This window comes from Anolis sagrei, chromosome 5, assembly GCF_037176765.1.
Source record: "Anolis sagrei isolate rAnoSag1 chromosome 5, rAnoSag1.mat, whole genome shotgun sequence".
Lineage (NCBI taxonomy): Eukaryota > Metazoa > Chordata > Lepidosauria > Squamata > Dactyloidae > Anolis > Anolis sagrei.
The window spans coordinates 198,237,734-198,254,680 of record NC_090025.1 but is presented as its reverse complement, the minus strand read 5'-3'; the positions used below and the strand labels follow the sequence as shown (position 1 = coordinate 198,254,680).

The 16,947-nt window shown below is 50.4% G+C and overlaps 1 protein-coding gene across 1 annotated transcript; it reads right to left on the bottom strand.

The window, feature by feature from the left end:
* Nucleotides 1-8,167: 8,167 nt before the first annotated feature.
* LOC132780113 (beta-1,3-galactosyltransferase 4-like) lies at nucleotides 8,168-9,335 on the bottom strand. Its single transcript, XM_067468416.1, has one exon. It carries the CDS (start codon nucleotides 9,324-9,326, stop codon nucleotides 8,241-8,243), a length of 1,086 nt encoding a protein of 361 aa, XP_067324517.1. The 5' UTR covers nucleotides 9,327-9,335; the 3' UTR covers nucleotides 8,168-8,240.
* Nucleotides 9,336-16,947: the final 7,612 nt, after the last annotated feature.

Below are 16,947 nucleotides of genomic sequence, written 5' to 3'. Positions count from 1 at the left end.
CTACCTGCAGACATCAGATCGGCTCCCTCGCTGTTGGCGTTCTGGAGGAAGGTGAAGACCTGGCTCTTCAAACAAGCGTTTGGCTAATCAGTGCAATGGAATACAGGAACACGGTGCATTCGAACATAGGAATATGGAACAAAGGATTACGAGAAAGGATTCTGATTTGTTGTTGAGGCGATATGATTATGATAATGATTGTCTTTGATATTGATTGTTATGTAGAATGTAGAATGTGTTTTAACCTGCTTTTGATACTGTCTTGTGATTTTGTATTATGTAAACTGCTTTGAGTCGCCTAAGGGCTGAGAAAAGCGGTATAGAAGTAAAGTAAGTAAATAAATAAATATGTATGTATGTATTTTATCTTTTGTAATTTAGCTGTAAATCGCCTGGAGCATTCTCGGATGGAGGGCGATTAATAAGTTATTAGATGATGATGAATGATGATGATGATATCCCATATGCATGGGGGTATTGGGGTAGCAAACAAAAGGTTTGCTAGGGTAGACCCTCTTTCACTCAGACTCAGCCCCCCCCCCCCCCGCCGCAAAACAAAATCCTGGCTACGGGCCTGGCTGCAACCATACCTTGTGAAGTCTGACATGGCCACTGTGTTCCATGCCTCAGTTACCTCCAAATTGGATTACTTTTAATGCTCTCTATGTGACAGCGCGAGTGGCGCCACCTATGTATAGAACTGTTAGTTGTTAGACTTAAACTGTTGTATCATGTTTAATCCTGCCCCCTTTTTACATTGCTTGTGTACAGTTCTATGGATTGGTTGCTTGTAGCTGTCAATCAGTACTGTTTGGCTCCACCTCTTCCTGCAAGAGGGGAGAACTTCCTTTTCTTTTCATTCTGCCTTCAGAGTTCCTACCAGATGGACGTAAGAGACCTGACTCTAAAGGACCCTGATTTAAGTTACCTCTTAGCACCAGTTCTGGGGTTTTTTACCCCTGGGACTCATGCTTTATGTCCAGATCATCCTGGACGAATACTGAGGAGACCCAGGCGCCTTCAAGCCGGTTCTTTTGGCTCCAGAGGAAGATCCTGAATCTTCAAGACATAGGCCATCTGAACTGGGGTTGTGGTTTGTTCCGGCATTCACAACCATTGAGGAAAGAGGAAACTTGGTGAGGCTTCTCAGCTTCAAACCCCTTGGACCCAGGACTAATTGAGACTGTAACGTATGTTTTCTTTCACCCCTCCAAAGTTTTCCAGCTCATTGCTTTGAAGAAATGACTTTGTGATAAATAAAACTCATTTTGAGCAATTTACATCGTTTTGGGTTTTTGGGAGTTCCAGTTTCCTAAAGGAGGGCAAGAAGCAATCCCTTGGGGGGAAAGTGCCACGTCCATCCCTCCTTCATTAAGACTAATAGCCCCCAAGCGCGACGGCACACTCTACGTGGGGCTGCCTTTGAAGATGGCCCGGAAATTGCAGCTGGTGCAAAGGTCGGTGGCCAGGTTGTTAACTGGAGTGAATTACAGGGAGTGGTTGGCTCTCCTGTTTACACAGCTTCACTGGCTGCTGATAAGTTTCCAGTCTCAAGTCAAGGTGCAAGTTATCACCTACAAAGCCCTAAATGGCACACAGCAACAGCAACAACGACACCAAGAATAGCAACCGCAAAAACAAACATATCCGATGGCAAAGTTGTCCAGCTTTTAAGAAGCAGCGCTTATTCCTTTTGTCTCTCCAGAAGTTTAGGGTCTCAGACTAGTGAATGCATGGTGTGGCTTAAATACCCTGAAGACACTCAGTTCTTTCTAATCTTGAAAACTATGATGTCTTGTAGTGTAGGAAACTGATATTGATGTCGAGCACCCCCCCCCCCCCCCCAAATAAGGGATAGTGACTTATAGTTCTGCAAAGGACAAAAGTACCAGACTGGGCAATAGGGGTTAAGTCTTGGTCACATTGCCAAGGCACTGACAACAACAAGGACCCCACGAGGCTTTTGAGAAATGGCTGGATCTTGGGACTTCTGCCCTTCATGAGAGTTGTAGTTTCCCAAGGATCAAAGTGTGAATCAGTTGCAGCACAGCTGGGGTTTCATCTGCCAGCCTTCCCAATGACCATGGACTCTCTGCCTGCATGTCTTGGATTTCAGTACATACTGTCTCCCTCATGAACTTTCCTCAAAGACCTTTTAAAACATTGGACTTCAGGCTTCTTCATGGAAATTAATCCTCTTATTAAATATACTTGGGATGTGGGACAAAGATGGGGTTTTGTTGCTATGAAATGCTTATGATTTGAATGTATGTATCTTGCTATGGAATATTGCCTTTCCCTTTGCCCTTTGCCCTAGAAAATTGACCAAGGATTGTTGGATCGCCCGAGGGAGGACCCCTGCCTCCCTCGAAACTTACTTTTGATTAACTCATCAGCATGGACAATAACTATTTAAGATTTCCTTTCCCGCTCTCTGAGTCGGTCTGGTGGGATGAGGAAGTCTATGTGGACACTATGATTGATTTACAAAGGGCAGGGTTGACCCCCCTGAGGTCCCCTGCCCCGATCCTGTTTGTTTTCCCCACCAAAACCCATCAAGGACAGGAAAACCTTTCTTGTGGAGATTACATTTGGTTAATTCGGTGCAATGAATGTGTCGACTACGGATTGGTAATATGGATGATGCAATTGGACCACGATTTTAGTTAGGAGATGTATTGGATTGTGATTTATGTGAAATATTGTGTATTATGTTTTTTACGGTTTTAATTTTATACTGTGTACTGTATATTCTGTTGTAAACCGCGTTGAGTCGCCAGTTAGGCTGAGAAACGGCGGTATACAAGGACAGTAAATAAATAAATAAATACACCTAGCCGGCCAAAAACAAAAGCCTCACATTCCAGCTGGCCGGCTATCAGTAATCCCATCATTTCCCCCATTGTCTGCGGTCGTCCCGCCTCCTCTCTTCTGATTTGTCCATCCTCGGAAGCGAGAGAAGCACGCCGATTGGCCCTCCAGAGGCGGAGAAGCTTGCTGATTGGCCCAGAGCAAGGCGGGCCGCCAAGCCTCCTCGCAGCTGTTCGCGCTGTCAACCAATCAGCGCGAAGCCGGGCGGAGAGGGGCGGGCGGGAAATTCAAAAGGTTTTGCTGTGTTTTCTCTATAAATATGCTTGTAAATTCTGTAGCGGTATGCTCGTAGTGGAACTATTCCTACAATGCATCCGATTGCAGCTGAATCGCTAATAAACCTCGGTGCCACTTCTTCGCCTTGGCAAGAGTCTCATTTCAATTATTAATACCAATAAAATTGCTGGAATCAGGCTTCCCTGAAGGCTTGCCAAGGTAGCGTTCCCTCTTTGGTGGGAACTAAGGGTCATCTCTCCTTGGAGTTGACCCCCCTAAAGTCTGAGTTGACTTCAATATACTGATATAGTATTGGCTACTATCTCGAGCGTGGCTGGTGGGAACGAGAGAGGGGGCCTTCTCCGTGATCACCCCCCACCTTTGGAACTCCCTTCCTAAAGAAATAAAAATGACCCCCCTCCCTCCTCTTCTTCAAAAATAATTGGCCCTCATCATATCTCCTCTCAGCCTTCTCTTCTTCAGGCTAAACATTCCCAGCTCCTTAAGCCGCTTCTCATAGGGCTTGTTCTCCAGACCCTTGATCATTTGAGTCGCCCTCCTCTGGACACATTCCAGCTTGTCAATATCTCTCTTCAATTCCGGTGCCCAGAATTGGACAAAATATTCCAGGTGTGGTCTAATCAAGGCAGAATAGAGCATGGGGAGCATGACTTTCCTGGATCTAGACACTAGGCTCCTATTAATGCAGGCCAAAATCCCATTGGCTTTTTTTGCCGCCACATCACATTGTTGGCTCATGTTTAACTTGTTGTCCACGAGGACTCCAAGATCTTTTTCACACGTACTGCTCTCGAGCCAGGCGTCCCCCATTCTGTATCTTTGCATTTCATTTTTCCTGTCAAAGTGGAGTATCTTGCATTTGTCCCTGCTGAACTTCATTTTGTTAGTTTTGGCCCTTCATCTCTCTAACCTGTCAAGATCGTTTTGAATCCTGCTCCTGTCCTCTGGAGTCTTGGCTCTCCCTCCCAATTTGGTGTCGTCTGCAAACTTGATGATCCTGCCTTCTAAGCCTTCATCTAAGTCATTAATAAAGATGTTGAACAGGACCGGGCCCAGGACGGAACCCTGCTTGTGGCACTCCACTTGTCACTTCTTCCCAAGATGAAGAGGAAGCATTAGTGAGCACTCTCTGTGTTCGTCCACTTAACCAATTCCAGATCCACCTCACCGTAGTTTTGCCTAGACCACATTGGACTAGTTTCCTTGCCCGAAGGTTCAGCTCTTGCCTGGCCAGTGACCTTCCTTTTTGGCTACCAGGAGGGCAGGAAATCAAATCCGAGAGATCCACCGTGCAAGAGGGGACAGTTGCGGATGCAGAGTTGGGGGTTACAGTTTTGCAAAATGGGAGGTGGGCCCCTGCCTCTGAGGCAAGAGCACTTAAAGGACTGCAATGGTGGGAAGCTATCATATTTATTTATTTATTTACTTTATTTCTATACCACTTTTCTCAGCCTTCAGGCGACTCAAAGCGGTGAACAACATCAGTACAAAACATCACGAGACAAGTATAGGGCAATTAAAAACAGTTATCACATAAATCATTAACATCAGTATATTTATTATTTATTTATTTATTTAAAAGTTTTATATACCGACCTTCTCACCTCTTTTGAGGGACTCAACCATAAAATCACATACAGTCAGTAAAACAACATAATTCGTATTACAATAAAACATTAAAAGAGCAATTAAACTCAACAACTACAATGGTCAGTCATCATACTAAAGTCGATTGTACATCCTCCTCCATCCATATCTCAGGGTGTTGGCTCACTCATCGAATGCCTGTCTCCATAACCACGTCTTCACCTGTTTCCTGAATGTCAGGATAGACGGGGCGGTTCTGATCTCCAGTGGGAGAGAGTTCCAGAGTCGCGGGGCCACCACCGAGAAGGCCCTGTCCCTCGTCCCCACCAGACATGCTTGTGAGGCCGGTGGGACTGAGAGCAGGGCCCCTCCAGACGATCTTAACAACCTAGATGGTTCATAGGGGAGAATACGTTCAGAGAGGTAAACAGGGAGAGAGAGTTCCAGAGTCGAGGGGCCACCACCGAGAAGGCCCTGTCCCTCATCCCCACCAGACGCGCTTGCGAGGCCAGTGGGACTGAGAGCAGGGCCCCTCCAGACGATCTTAACAACCTAGATGGTTCATAGGGGAGAATACGTTTGGAGAGTTAAACAGGGAGAGAGAGTTCCAGAGTCACGGGGCCACCACCGAGAAGGCCCTGTCCCTCGTCCCCACCAGACGCGCTTGCGAGGCCGGTGGGACCGAGAGCAGGGCCCCTCCAGACGATCTTAACAACCTAGATGGTTCATAGGGGAGAATACGTTCGGAGAGGTAAACAGGGAGAGAGAGTTCCAGAGTCGCGGGGCCACCACCGAGAAGGCCCTGTCCCTCGTCCCCACCAGACGCGCTTGCGAGGCCGGTGGGACCGAGAGCAGGGCCCCTCCAGACGATCTTAACAACCTAGATGGTTCATAGGGGAGAATACGTTCAGACAGGTAAACAGGGCCGGAGTCGTTTAGGGCTTTATAGGTCAACACCAGCACTTTGAATTATGCTCGGAAGCTAATTGGCAGCCAGTGGAGCTCGTGTAACAGCGGAGTGGTGTGCTCCCTGTACCCAGCACCCGTTAGTAGTCTGGCTGCCGAGCGTTGGACTAGCTGCAGCTTCCAGGCAGTCTTCAGAGGCAACCCCACGTAGAGAGCGTTGCAGTAGTCTAAAGTATAACAATCATTAGCGCCTCAACAGTAAAATCAGAATCCAGTCCTGTCGTCCATTATTCCGTATTCCTATGTTCAATTACACTGTTTAATCAAATGCTTGTTCGAACAGCCAGGTCTTCACTTTCCTCCGAAACGCCAGCAGGGAGGGGGCCAATCTGATATCTGCAGGCAGGGCGTTCCACAGCCAAGGGGCCACCATTGAGAAGGCCCTGTCTCTCATCCCCGCCAAGCGCGTCTGTGATGCAGGTGGGACCAAGAGCAGGGCCTCCCCAGATGATCTTAGTGTCCTAGTCGGTTCATAGGAGGAGATGCGTTCGGAGAGGTAAGTAGGGCCAGAACCATTAAGGCTTTATAGGCTAACGCCAGCACTTTGAATTGTGCCCGGTAGCAAACTGGTAGCCAGTGGAGCTGGCGCAACAGAGGAGTGGAATGCTCCCTGAATGCCGCTCCTGTTAGCAACCTGGCTGCCGAGCGCTGGACCATTTGAAGCTTCCGAGTGAAGTCAATACGGACTTTTGGAGGGTCTCCCCAGTAAAAGAGACCCCTAGGATCGCACTGGCATTTTTGGCAATCAGCTGTTCTCTAATAAAATATATTCTCAAAGATCGAGAGGTTATTTCCCGGGCGTAGGGATCCAAAATAAGAAAAGCAAGATAGCAGATAGATTTAGAATTTAGTACAGAAAAATATGGCATTAAAATGGAGCCGATCCACCATTTTATGATTTCGTGGATACCGAGATCCGAAAGGAGAAATCCCGTATCCGCGGTTTCATAAAACACAGATTCGGCGTCCCCGGAACGCCAGGAAGGCATTCCGGGCAGGCCCGCGGTTCCCCGGAGCCTGGAAAAGGTTAATTTCATGCAGTTTTTGTGGTTCAGGCAAGGAAAGACACAAAGTATCAAGCGGAAAAGTTAAAAGTTGCAATTTCAAGTACCTTTCTTAGGGGAATAGCTACAATGTTAGGTAGGCTTGGGCAATCCATGGTTCTAAAGTACTTACAAAACTAAAGTTCTGGTGGTGAAAATTTCAGAACTCTAACAAAACTTTCAAAATTTAATTATTATTTCATTATTGGTGATTTTAATGACAGAACCAATTAGGAACTGCCATTTATTATGAAATTTTTGAGAGTTTTGTTAGAGTTCTGAAATTTTCACCACCAGAACTTTAGTTTTGTAAGTACTTTAGAACCATTTAGAACCATGGATTGCCCAAGCCTAATGTTAGGGCTTGGGGGAAAGTGATAGAAAGGCATAGAGGCTGAATGCAGTCCTAGCTTGAGCTGTCTGTTGGGGCACATTTCATCAGTTTGTCCCAATTGCGACTTCCAGGAACGGCGGAACTCTCCGCTGCGGGCCAAACCAACTTGAAGGCGGGGGCCTCTGCTGCCCTCGATGACACGAGCAGTCTTCAAAGGCAACCCCACATAGAAAGCGTTGCAGTAGTCTATACGGGATGTAGAATCATAGAATCATAGAATCAAAGAGTTGGAAGAGACCTCATGGGCCATCCAGTCCAACCCCATTCTGCCAAGAAGCAGGAATATTGCATTCAAATCACCCCTGACAGATGGCCATCCAGCCTCTGTTTCAAAGCTTCCAAAGAAGGAGCCTCCACCACACTCCGGGGCAGAGAGTTCCACTGCTGAACGGCTCTCACAGTCAGGAAGTTCTTCCTAATGTTCAGATGGAATCTTCTCTCTTGTAGTTTGAAGCCATGGCTCCATTGCGTCCTAGTCTCCAGGGAAGCAGAAAACAAGCTTGCTCCCTCCTCCTCCCTGTGGCTTCCTCTCACATATTTATACATGGCTATCATATCTCCTCTCAGCCTTCTCTTCTTCAGGCTAAACATGCCCAGTTCCCTAAGCCGCTCCTCATAGGGCTTGTTCTCCAGACCCTTGATCATTTTAGTCGCCCTCCTCTGGACACATTCCAGCTTGTCAATATCTCTCTTGAATTGTGGTGCCCAGAATTGGACACAATATTCCAGGTGTGGTCTAACCAAAGCAGAATAGAGCATGGGGAGCATGACTTCCTTAGATCTAGACACTAGGCTCCTGTTGATGCAGGCCAAAATCCCATTGGCTTTTTTTGCCGCCACATCACATTGTTGGCTCATGTTTAACTTGTTGTCCACGAGGACTCCAAGATCTTTTTCACACGTACTGCTCTCGAGCCAGGCATTGTCCCCCATTCTGTATCTTTGCATTTCATTTTTTCTGCCAAAGTGGAGTATCTTGCATTTGTCACTGTTGAACTTCATTTTGTTAGTTTTGGCCCTTCATCTCTCTAATCTGTCAAGATCGTTTTGTACTACCGTGGCCAAGTCAGGCTTCCCAATTGGCTAGCATGAACTTTCACCTGAATGCCCATTTGTCCAGGGACACTCAGCTGCCTTTTGGCTCATTGGTCAGCCATCCAGGCCAGGGCCTTGCACCGCAGGTACCCCAGTGCCCACTGCCAGGCTTGGCACATCTCCTTGTAGGGTGTGGTCGCGTCCCAGACAGCTGCCATCTCGACGGGAGTCACCTTGTGTACGCTGAGGAGAATCCCCTGGTAGCAACAGCGGTCTGGTGGGAAGTGCTCCCCGCCGGTCAGTCGGGCCAAACGCTGGGGGACGATGCCTGCCCAATGGGCGCAGAGCCCCACAAAGACGTCCTCCACGGGCACGAGGGGCACATGGCGGCTAGCCCCCAGCAAAATGGGTATGGCAGCCCCCGAAAGGACATAGACTGCGCCACTGCAGTAGACGGGAAAGCGCTCTTCTGGGTAAAGGCTGACCGGGATGTAGTTCCTGCTGCGGGAGTCCCGTTTGGGCCTGGCTCGCCAATAGATCTTGCCTAGGTAGGTGGGTGCCAAGGTGATGTGGTGTTCCAGCTCCTCAGCCAGGCCGGGCAGGTTGAGGAAGATATCATCATCCACCTTGACCACGAAGAGGGTACCAGGGCAGTGGACGGCTGCCCAGCCCATGAGGGACAAAGTCTTGAGTGTCAAGTTGCCGTAGGTGTCCAAGAAGCGGCCCTGGACCAGGTCGTGGTGTCCAGCCGCCTCCTGTTCTAGCGCCGTCTGAAGCGAGGGTTCCCGGGGAAGTCCCAAGACGAAGAAAATCTGGACGGTGAACTTCCCAGCCCGGCGGGCGCCTCCCCATGTGGACCGGATAGCCTGTCGCTGAGTTGCATGGCGAGGGGCACTGACCACCAGGACCAGGAGGGAAGGAGCCGTGGGGGAGCAGACCTCAGGTGGTGGCCGGAGGAGGAAGTCATCTGAGGAGGGCAGGAGTGGGGGGCTGGTGGGGTGTCTCCTGCCCGACATGAAGTAACGCAGTGAGTGTGAGAACAGGTCCTCATGGCCCCCACTGACCAGAAAGCGAATGATCAAGAGAACCATCAGGGTGGACAGCAGTCCCCGGAGCAGCCGGGGACGATAGCAGCATTTTGGCCAGACTGGAAGAACCATCATTGAAGGTTGAAGGTCCAGGGGAGGGTCCATAAATGGAGGGGCACTGTGGAAAGAAGAGGAAGGTGAGAGGACTTTAGAGCATAGGAAGCTCTTACCTACAAAAAGCACTGCCTGAACATCAAGCAAAAAGTGGGTGCCAGGAACAATATCATTATGAAAGCTGACTGGCACAACCTGGGGATCACAACCAGACACAGTGAAGACATCTGCCCTTGCGCTGTGCTACTCCGCTGCTGAGTACGCATGCCCAGTGTGGAACACATCTCACCACACTAAAACAGTGGATGTGGCTCTGGAATGATGCTGGGAGCATAGAGCGCATAGCTAGACCACATGGCATGCTGACGTTGAAACCACAAATGAAGTGGAAAGGGTTTTTTCCCCCCAACTCTGCCGGAATTGAGAACAACTCTACATCTTTTGCATTGCAGCCATCAAGGCCAAGGTTTAGTCCAGAAACATTGCAGTGCACCCAAATACCTGGGAGGAGTCACTCTGGACTGTGCTCTGATCTACAAGAAGCACTGCCTGAACATCAAGCAAAAAGTGGGTGCCAGAAACAATATCATACGAAAGCTGACTGGCACAACCTGGGGATCACAACCAGATACAGTGAAGACATCTGCCCTTGCGCTGTGCTACTCCGCTGCTGAGTACGCATGCCCAGTGTGGAACACATCTCACCACACTAAAACAGTGGATGTGGCTCTTAATGAGACATGCCGCATTATTGAAACCTGTAACTTTAAATGGGTCTCCTCGGAAGGAGGGTACCCCCGGACCGCACCAAAGAGGATCCGCTACCTTCTCAGCGAGACTTTCAGGGAGCCAATCCAAGCGACCTATAAAATGTTAAAAGAAATGATTTTCCCGTCCAAGAAGTTGAAGAAGTGGCAACCGAGGCTTTTATTTTGCGATTCAGCTGAAAAGGATGCAATTGTAGTGATCATTCACCTACAAGCATGGTTATACAGAGTTTTGGAGGCATCTTTATACATACAGTAAGTCCCGCAATCTTGAATCTCCCGCCCGCCTTCCCTCACCCGGCTTGGCTGTGATTGGTGGATGGCTGAACAGCTGGGAGAGGCTTGCCGGTCCCTCCCTGCACTCAGCCTATCACAGAGTTCCCTCGCTTCGGGGAGCCAGCGAATCAGGGACGAGGAGGCGGGACAGAAAAGGGTAACAATGGAGGAGGAAGGATTATGATTGCTTGACAAAGGACCTTCACGCGTCCGGGGGCAAAGTCGGCCAGCTGGGAAGGTAAACTATTGTTTGGGTAAAGGAGAAGGATGATTGAATCAATCTGGTTTTTTTCTGGCTGAAACAGAGCAAATATGTTGCTTAATGGGTTTCGGGAGATATGATCAAGGCTGGGCACAGACTCCCTGGAGGGCAGCCTGGCCCCTATTGTTGCTGGCAAATTAAGACTTGGCCGGAGGAAGAAATCTATTTATTGGGCATGCTCCGAAGACAAATAGAAAAACTTCCTTAGTTATTGTTCCATGCAAAAGATGGAGTGATGGGGTTTCATTGTGAGGCAAACGGCCCCCCTTCGGGCAGCTGGGCGCTCTCGGATCTTCCGCTTCTGGGTTCTTTTTGTGGGGCAAAGTTGGAGGGGCAGAGGGTAATGCAAGGGGTACACATCCATAAACATTCCATACATAGTACATTGATTAAACTTATTCCCATCCCTTCCCCAAACAAAATTAATAAAGCAATTTTATTATGAAAATGAATATTTTTAGTCCTGGGTTTCTTGGAAAGTTCATGGAGAGGAAAAGGACTCATTGATGCCCAAAAAGGGTATGCGCCAGAGAGTTCATGATCGGCGGGGGGGCACAAGGGGGAAAGGATGGAGTCCTTGGAGCCGGCAGAAACAGCCCCTCCCCCCTGCCGTGCTGCAATCGGCTTCCTTGAGAGTCCTTGGCGAACTAGAACTTCCCCAGGGGAAGGGGTCTTCCTGGCCAGACCCTTCCCTGAGTCCCATGGGGGAGAGCGCATGGGGTCCCCGAGTCCAGAGTCTGGCGAAGGCGAGGAGAAGCTGAGCCGATCGGCAATGGAGAGGAGGGAGCCAGCTGATTTTTGACAATCAGCTGTTTTTGAGCCGGAAAATATTCCTGGAACTTTAAAGGTTGTTACTCGGGCGTAGGGATCCATAAAGGGAAAAGCGAGATAGCAGTTATGTTTGGAATTTCATGCAGAAAAATATGAGACTAAAATGGACCCGATCCGCCATCTTAAAGTTTGGCAGATACAGAGATCTAGAAGGAAAAACCCTGTATCCACGATTCTTGTTAGTATAGATTCTGCATCCCTGGGACACCAGAAAGGCGCCCCAGGCAGGCTCGCAGTTCCCTGGAGCCCAGAAAGGGTTAATTTCATGCATTAGACACTTCAGTAAAGCGAAGGACACGAAGTAGCAAGCGGGAGAGTTTAAAAGTTGCAATTTTGGATCTTTTATTGGGGGATAGGATACAATGTCAGGGCTTGGGGAAAGTAAAGGAAAGGCATTGAGGCTTGCTCGTCCCTGCCTGGGCTGGCTGCTGGAGGCACATTTCATCAGTGGATTGCAATTGCGGAGCCCAGGAACTGTGGAACTCTCCGCTGCGGTTTTTATACCAATTTGAAGGCGGGGGTCTCTGCAGCCCTCGATGTCATCTCCCCACTCGGAAACTGACGTAGGCTCCGCCTACTTAAAGTTTCCGCCCATGCTTGGTACCCAGCCAAATGCAGCAGGGGCATCTGGCGAGACGGTTCCAATTGTCCCCTTTTTCCACAAATTTTGAACAGAGAGGGAATGTGGGTCCAGCAGCAGCTCAGAACAAGGAGGAGAAATACGAGGCCAAGGAAAACTAGAAAACCTTTTCTTAACCAGTCCAGAGAAGGGAGCCAGTCTGTCAAAAAGTTTAGATCAAAGCCTGTGGTTTCCTGAATCCCAGCTGCCAGATCTTTCATACCTTCTATGGCTTTGTTGACTACAGGGGTCTGGTCAGTCAGATTGAAGCAGCACATGTGGCGCACACTCTCACAGCCATAATGATTCTTTAACAGCAAGAAATCAATGGCAGCTCGATTATCCAACACAGCCTCTCTCAGCTCCTGCATCTCTGAGGCCATGGAGGCTAGGGCTTGTGAGGTGAAATTGATGTTTTTGACCAGAGCACAGGCCAGATGTTTAATGGCCCGGTAGTTCATGCCAGCTGCCACCCCAGGGGTGAACAGGGCAGTTGCCACAAATTGGGGGATGCCCTTGATGACCATAGAGGGATCACAATTTGGGTCCAAAGTTTGGATGGACCTAGCCTCCCGGGCCAAGGAGTGTGCCATCTCCAAGTCCCCTTTAGAAGGCATAAAAATGGACAACCTACCCAGGGCACAATTCCCCAAGGTGGAATTGGCTGGCAGGTAACTATAGGCTGTCCGCCCACACAAGAAGAACCATCCTGGGGGCAAAACCAAATGGGCATTCATATGTGGCAATATTTCAAAGGATGAACAATTTAGCAGATTGTCCCTGGGCGACTTTTGGCACTTCCCTGCACAATGGGGAATTTGAAAACAATGAGAGGCATGAGGGCTGTGAGCCAATTTAATAGCCACCATGCCTGGCTCCCTTTCCCTGACAGCCCTTCCCCACTGAGGCAGATCTCCATAGGACATGGGCTTGGAAGGGTAGTCTTGGAAAATAGTGTAATTTCTAAAAGTTTCCAGAGGTTCTGGAATGCCAATTAAACATGTGGAGAACAGGTCCGTGGCAGTGATCCCACTTGATAGACAGAAATCAGAGACATTTAGGACTCTGGAGGCTAGCTGCTGCCAGAAGTTTGCCTTGCTTGACAGCCATTCATACAGTACGGGGCTAGAAGCGGCACATTGGGTCAAGGATATTAGGCACAGAAAAGCAGAGAAATGCATGCTGAAGTTGATGGACAGCTCCGCCCGGGAAATAATAGGAATAAATAAACTCACGGTTCCAAATAGTTCTGAAAGTACAGCTCCACTCACTCTAGCCGGGGCTCAGTGGAAATTGAAAGCAGGAGATTCCCTGGCGCGCGCTGTCAAAATCAGCTGGTAGACTTTTGACAGCTGTCAAACGAGCTGTCGAAACCCGGAGGTGTAGAGAAAAAAAGTGGGTTCCCGTGGTGCCAGAAACATGGAATTAGGAGGGTAGTTTCGGGCGATGCCTCTGTCCTCGTGCACGGCGCTTCTTTACCCTGGGGGCCCCAGAAGGCGGTGGGTCGGCTTGGTCAGTGGATGGGGGGTCTCGTGGCGGTACTTTCCGGAACAGCAGCCGGAGATCCTCCCCTGACTCAACAGTCCACTGGTTGTCGTCCTCCTCCTCCTCAGTGGACCCCACTTCTGGCTCAGGGGCCCGCTTCAGCCGGGAATGATGGACCCAGGCCCGGATGCCGGATACCTTGGCGGCGGTGTGTGTTGTGAGGAGGATCTGATGAGGGCCGACCCACTTCTCCGACAGGGCTTCAGGCTTCCACGTGCGTACGAGGACCCAGTCGCCAATGGAGAAGTCATGGACAGGAGCATCCAAGGGGACAGGAAGGTGGGAGAGAAGGTACCTATTTAAAGAAGAAAGGATAGAGGTAAGAAAAGACAATCTTTCCCTAATACTGTCGGCCCCAACCTCGTGGAGATGCTCAGCCTTCAGAGGAACCTGTGAGGAAGGAAAAGGTCTACCATAGAGAATTTCGAAAGGACTTAGCTTCAGCCCACCCCTAGGGGCTGCCCTGATCCGAGTGAGAGCAAGAGGGAGGGCATCAGGCCAAGGCAAGCGCGCCTGCTGACAGATCTTAGCCAGTTGTCTTTTGATGGTTTGGTTCATCCTCTCAACCTTGCCACTGGCCTCAGGATGCCAGCTGGTGTGCAAGTCCCACTTGATCTGGAGGGCATGGGCGACCTGCTGGGTGGTCTTGGAGATGAAAGATGCACCGTTGTCTGAGGAGAGGCAGAGAGGCAATCCAAAGCGCGGGATGATGTGGTTCAGAAGGGCATGGCTGACCTCTTTGGCTGTGCAGGTATAGCAGGGAAAGGCTTCTGGCCATCCACTGTAACAGTCCACAAATACCAGCAAGTACTTGTACCTCTTACTGGATGGCAGTTCAGCAAAGTCCACCTGCCACACCTGTCCTGGTTGGAGGCCAGCCTTGAGATGCCCCACTTCTGGCTTCTTCTGGATCTTGGGGTTGTTCTTCAGGCATAGGAGACACCTTCTGCAGGCCCAAATGGACTGCTGGGCCATGCGAGGACCGATGAAGAAAGTCCTGAGATGCTCCAACATAGCATCGTGGCCCCAATGGGTGCTTTTGTGGAGACGGAGGGCCACTTCACGCATGAGGGGATCTGTCAGGAGCAGGCGACCCTGGCTGTCCTTCCACCAGCCCTCTTCCTGTTTCAGACCCTCTCCCTTGGCAAACTCATCGTCCATAGTCCCATAAACAGGGAGAGTGGTCACGGTGGTGTCAGGAATCAGGGCCCCCAGGAAGGTGGGCTCCCGGTTGGCAGCTCCCTTTGCAGCAGTGTCTGCCCTCCGGTTCCCTTTCGCAATGTCCTGGTCCCCTGTCTGGTGCCCTCTGCAGTGGATGACAGCAACTGCAGCAGGCTTACAAACAGCATCCAAGAGTCTTAGAATTTCAGCCTGGTGTTTGACAGGGCTGCCAGCTGTTGTCAGCAGCCCCCTTTCCTTCCAAATAGCTCCATGGGCATGAAGCACATGGAATGCAAACTTAGAATCTGTGTAGATGTTGACAGCCTTTCCCTCAGCCAGCTCCAAGGCTCTGGTGAGGGCGATGAGCTCTGCCTTCTGGGCAGAGGTGCCTGGGGGAAGTGGCTCTGCCTCTATGGTGTCCCACAGAGTGACCACCGCATATCCAGCTCTCCTCTCCCCATGGTGGACGCTGCTGCTGCCATCCGTGAAGAACTCAAGCTGTGCATCTGGAAGGGGCTGGTCCTTGAGATCTGGGCGGCTGGAGTAGACCTCCTCGATGGTGGCGATGCAGTCGTGAGGCTCCTGGTGGTCTCCCTCGGCCGTCTCGATGGGCATCAGGGTGGCTGGGTTGAGGCAGTTGGTGGTGGCCAAGGTGAGGTCTCCCTGGTCGATGAGGAGGGCCTGGTAGCGAGTAAGCCGGCCGGCAGACAGCCAGTTGGTCCCCTTTGCATCCAGGACAGCCAGGACACTATGGGGCACGTAGGCAGTCATGGGCTGGCCCAACGTCAGCTTCCTGGCTTCTTCAGCTACCATGGCAGTGGCAGCCACAGCTCTCAGGCAGGCAGGCCACCCAAGGCTGGTGTTGTCCAGCCTCTTGGAAAAGTAGGCAACTGGTCTTTTGGTGCTGCCCAGAGGTTGGGTCAGCACCCCCGCTGCGACCCCCTGGCGTTCATGAACAAAGAGGAAGAAAGGCTTGGCCATGTCTGGGAGCCCAAGGGCAGGAGCAGACATCAGGGCTCTCTTGATGGCCTCAAAAGCAGTTCGGCATTCAGCTGACCAAGCAAGGAAAGTCTCTGGGCCAGATGTTGCCTCATAGAGGGGTTTGGCAACCAGTCCAAAGTTTGGTAGCCAAATTCTGCAAAAGCTAGCCATCCCTAAGAATCCCCTCAGCTGTTTCTTCGTTCTGGGCTCCTTGACCCTGCAGATGGCCTCCTTCCTCTCTGGCCCCAATGCCCTTTGTCCTTGGGAGACATCAAACCCCAGATACCTCACAGTGTCCTTGCAGATCTGGGCCTTCTTCTTGGATACCTTGAACCCAGCCTCTCCCAGGAAGTTGAGAAGACTGACGGTGAGGCGTCTGCAGGTGTCCTCATCGGAGCAGCAAAGAAGTAGGTCGTCAATGTACTGCAGGAGGACCCCCTGGTCGCGATCAGGCCACTTCTCCAGTTCCGAGGCAAGGCTCTGGTTGAAGATGGTTGGTGAACAGGTAAAGCCTTGTGGCAAGACCTGCCAGCAAAGCTGCACCCGCCTGGCTGTGCCCACATGCTCCCACTCAAAGGCAAAAATCTCCTGGCTATCTGCATGAAGAGGTATGGAAAAAAACGCATCCTTCAAGTCAAGAACAGTAAAACATGAGCAGGAAGGAGGGATAGTAGAGAGAAGAGTGTAAGGGTTTGGCACCACAGGGTGTATGTCCACTACAATGGCATTGATGGCCCTAAGGTCTTGCACAAAGCGAAATTCCTGTGAATCTGCCTTACGAATAGGAAGGACTGGCGTGTTGTAGGGTGAAGCACACTCTCTTAACAAGGAATGCTGCAAGAAATTGTCAATAATTGGCTGGAGCCCCTGGCGGGCTTCCAGGGAAATCCTATACTGGGGGATCCTAGGAGGTGTGATGTCAGGCTTGAGAGCTATTGAGACAGGGGCAATGTTCTTGGCTCTCCCAGGGATCCCATCGGCCCACACAATGGGATCCACCTGTTGGAGGATGGCCAAGGGGATGAGGTCAGCCTCTGGGCTGGCCTGATGGAGCAGGAAAGCCTGTGCCCTCCATCCCTCCTCCTCAGGCACTGCCAAGATGATCTTTTCTGGCCCAAAAGCAACTTGTGCCCTGATCTTACACAAGATGTCCCGGCCCAAAAGGGGAACAGGACATTCAGGCATGTAGAGGAACTCATGAGTTAGGGTCTTCCCTCCCACCTCACATTC

Bases quoted from the DNA above. Each gene is read 5' to 3' on its own strand.
- LOC132780113 (XM_067468416.1), bottom strand. From the start codon at position 9,326: ATGGACCCTCCCCTGGACCTTCAACCTTCAATGATGGTTCTTCCAGTC.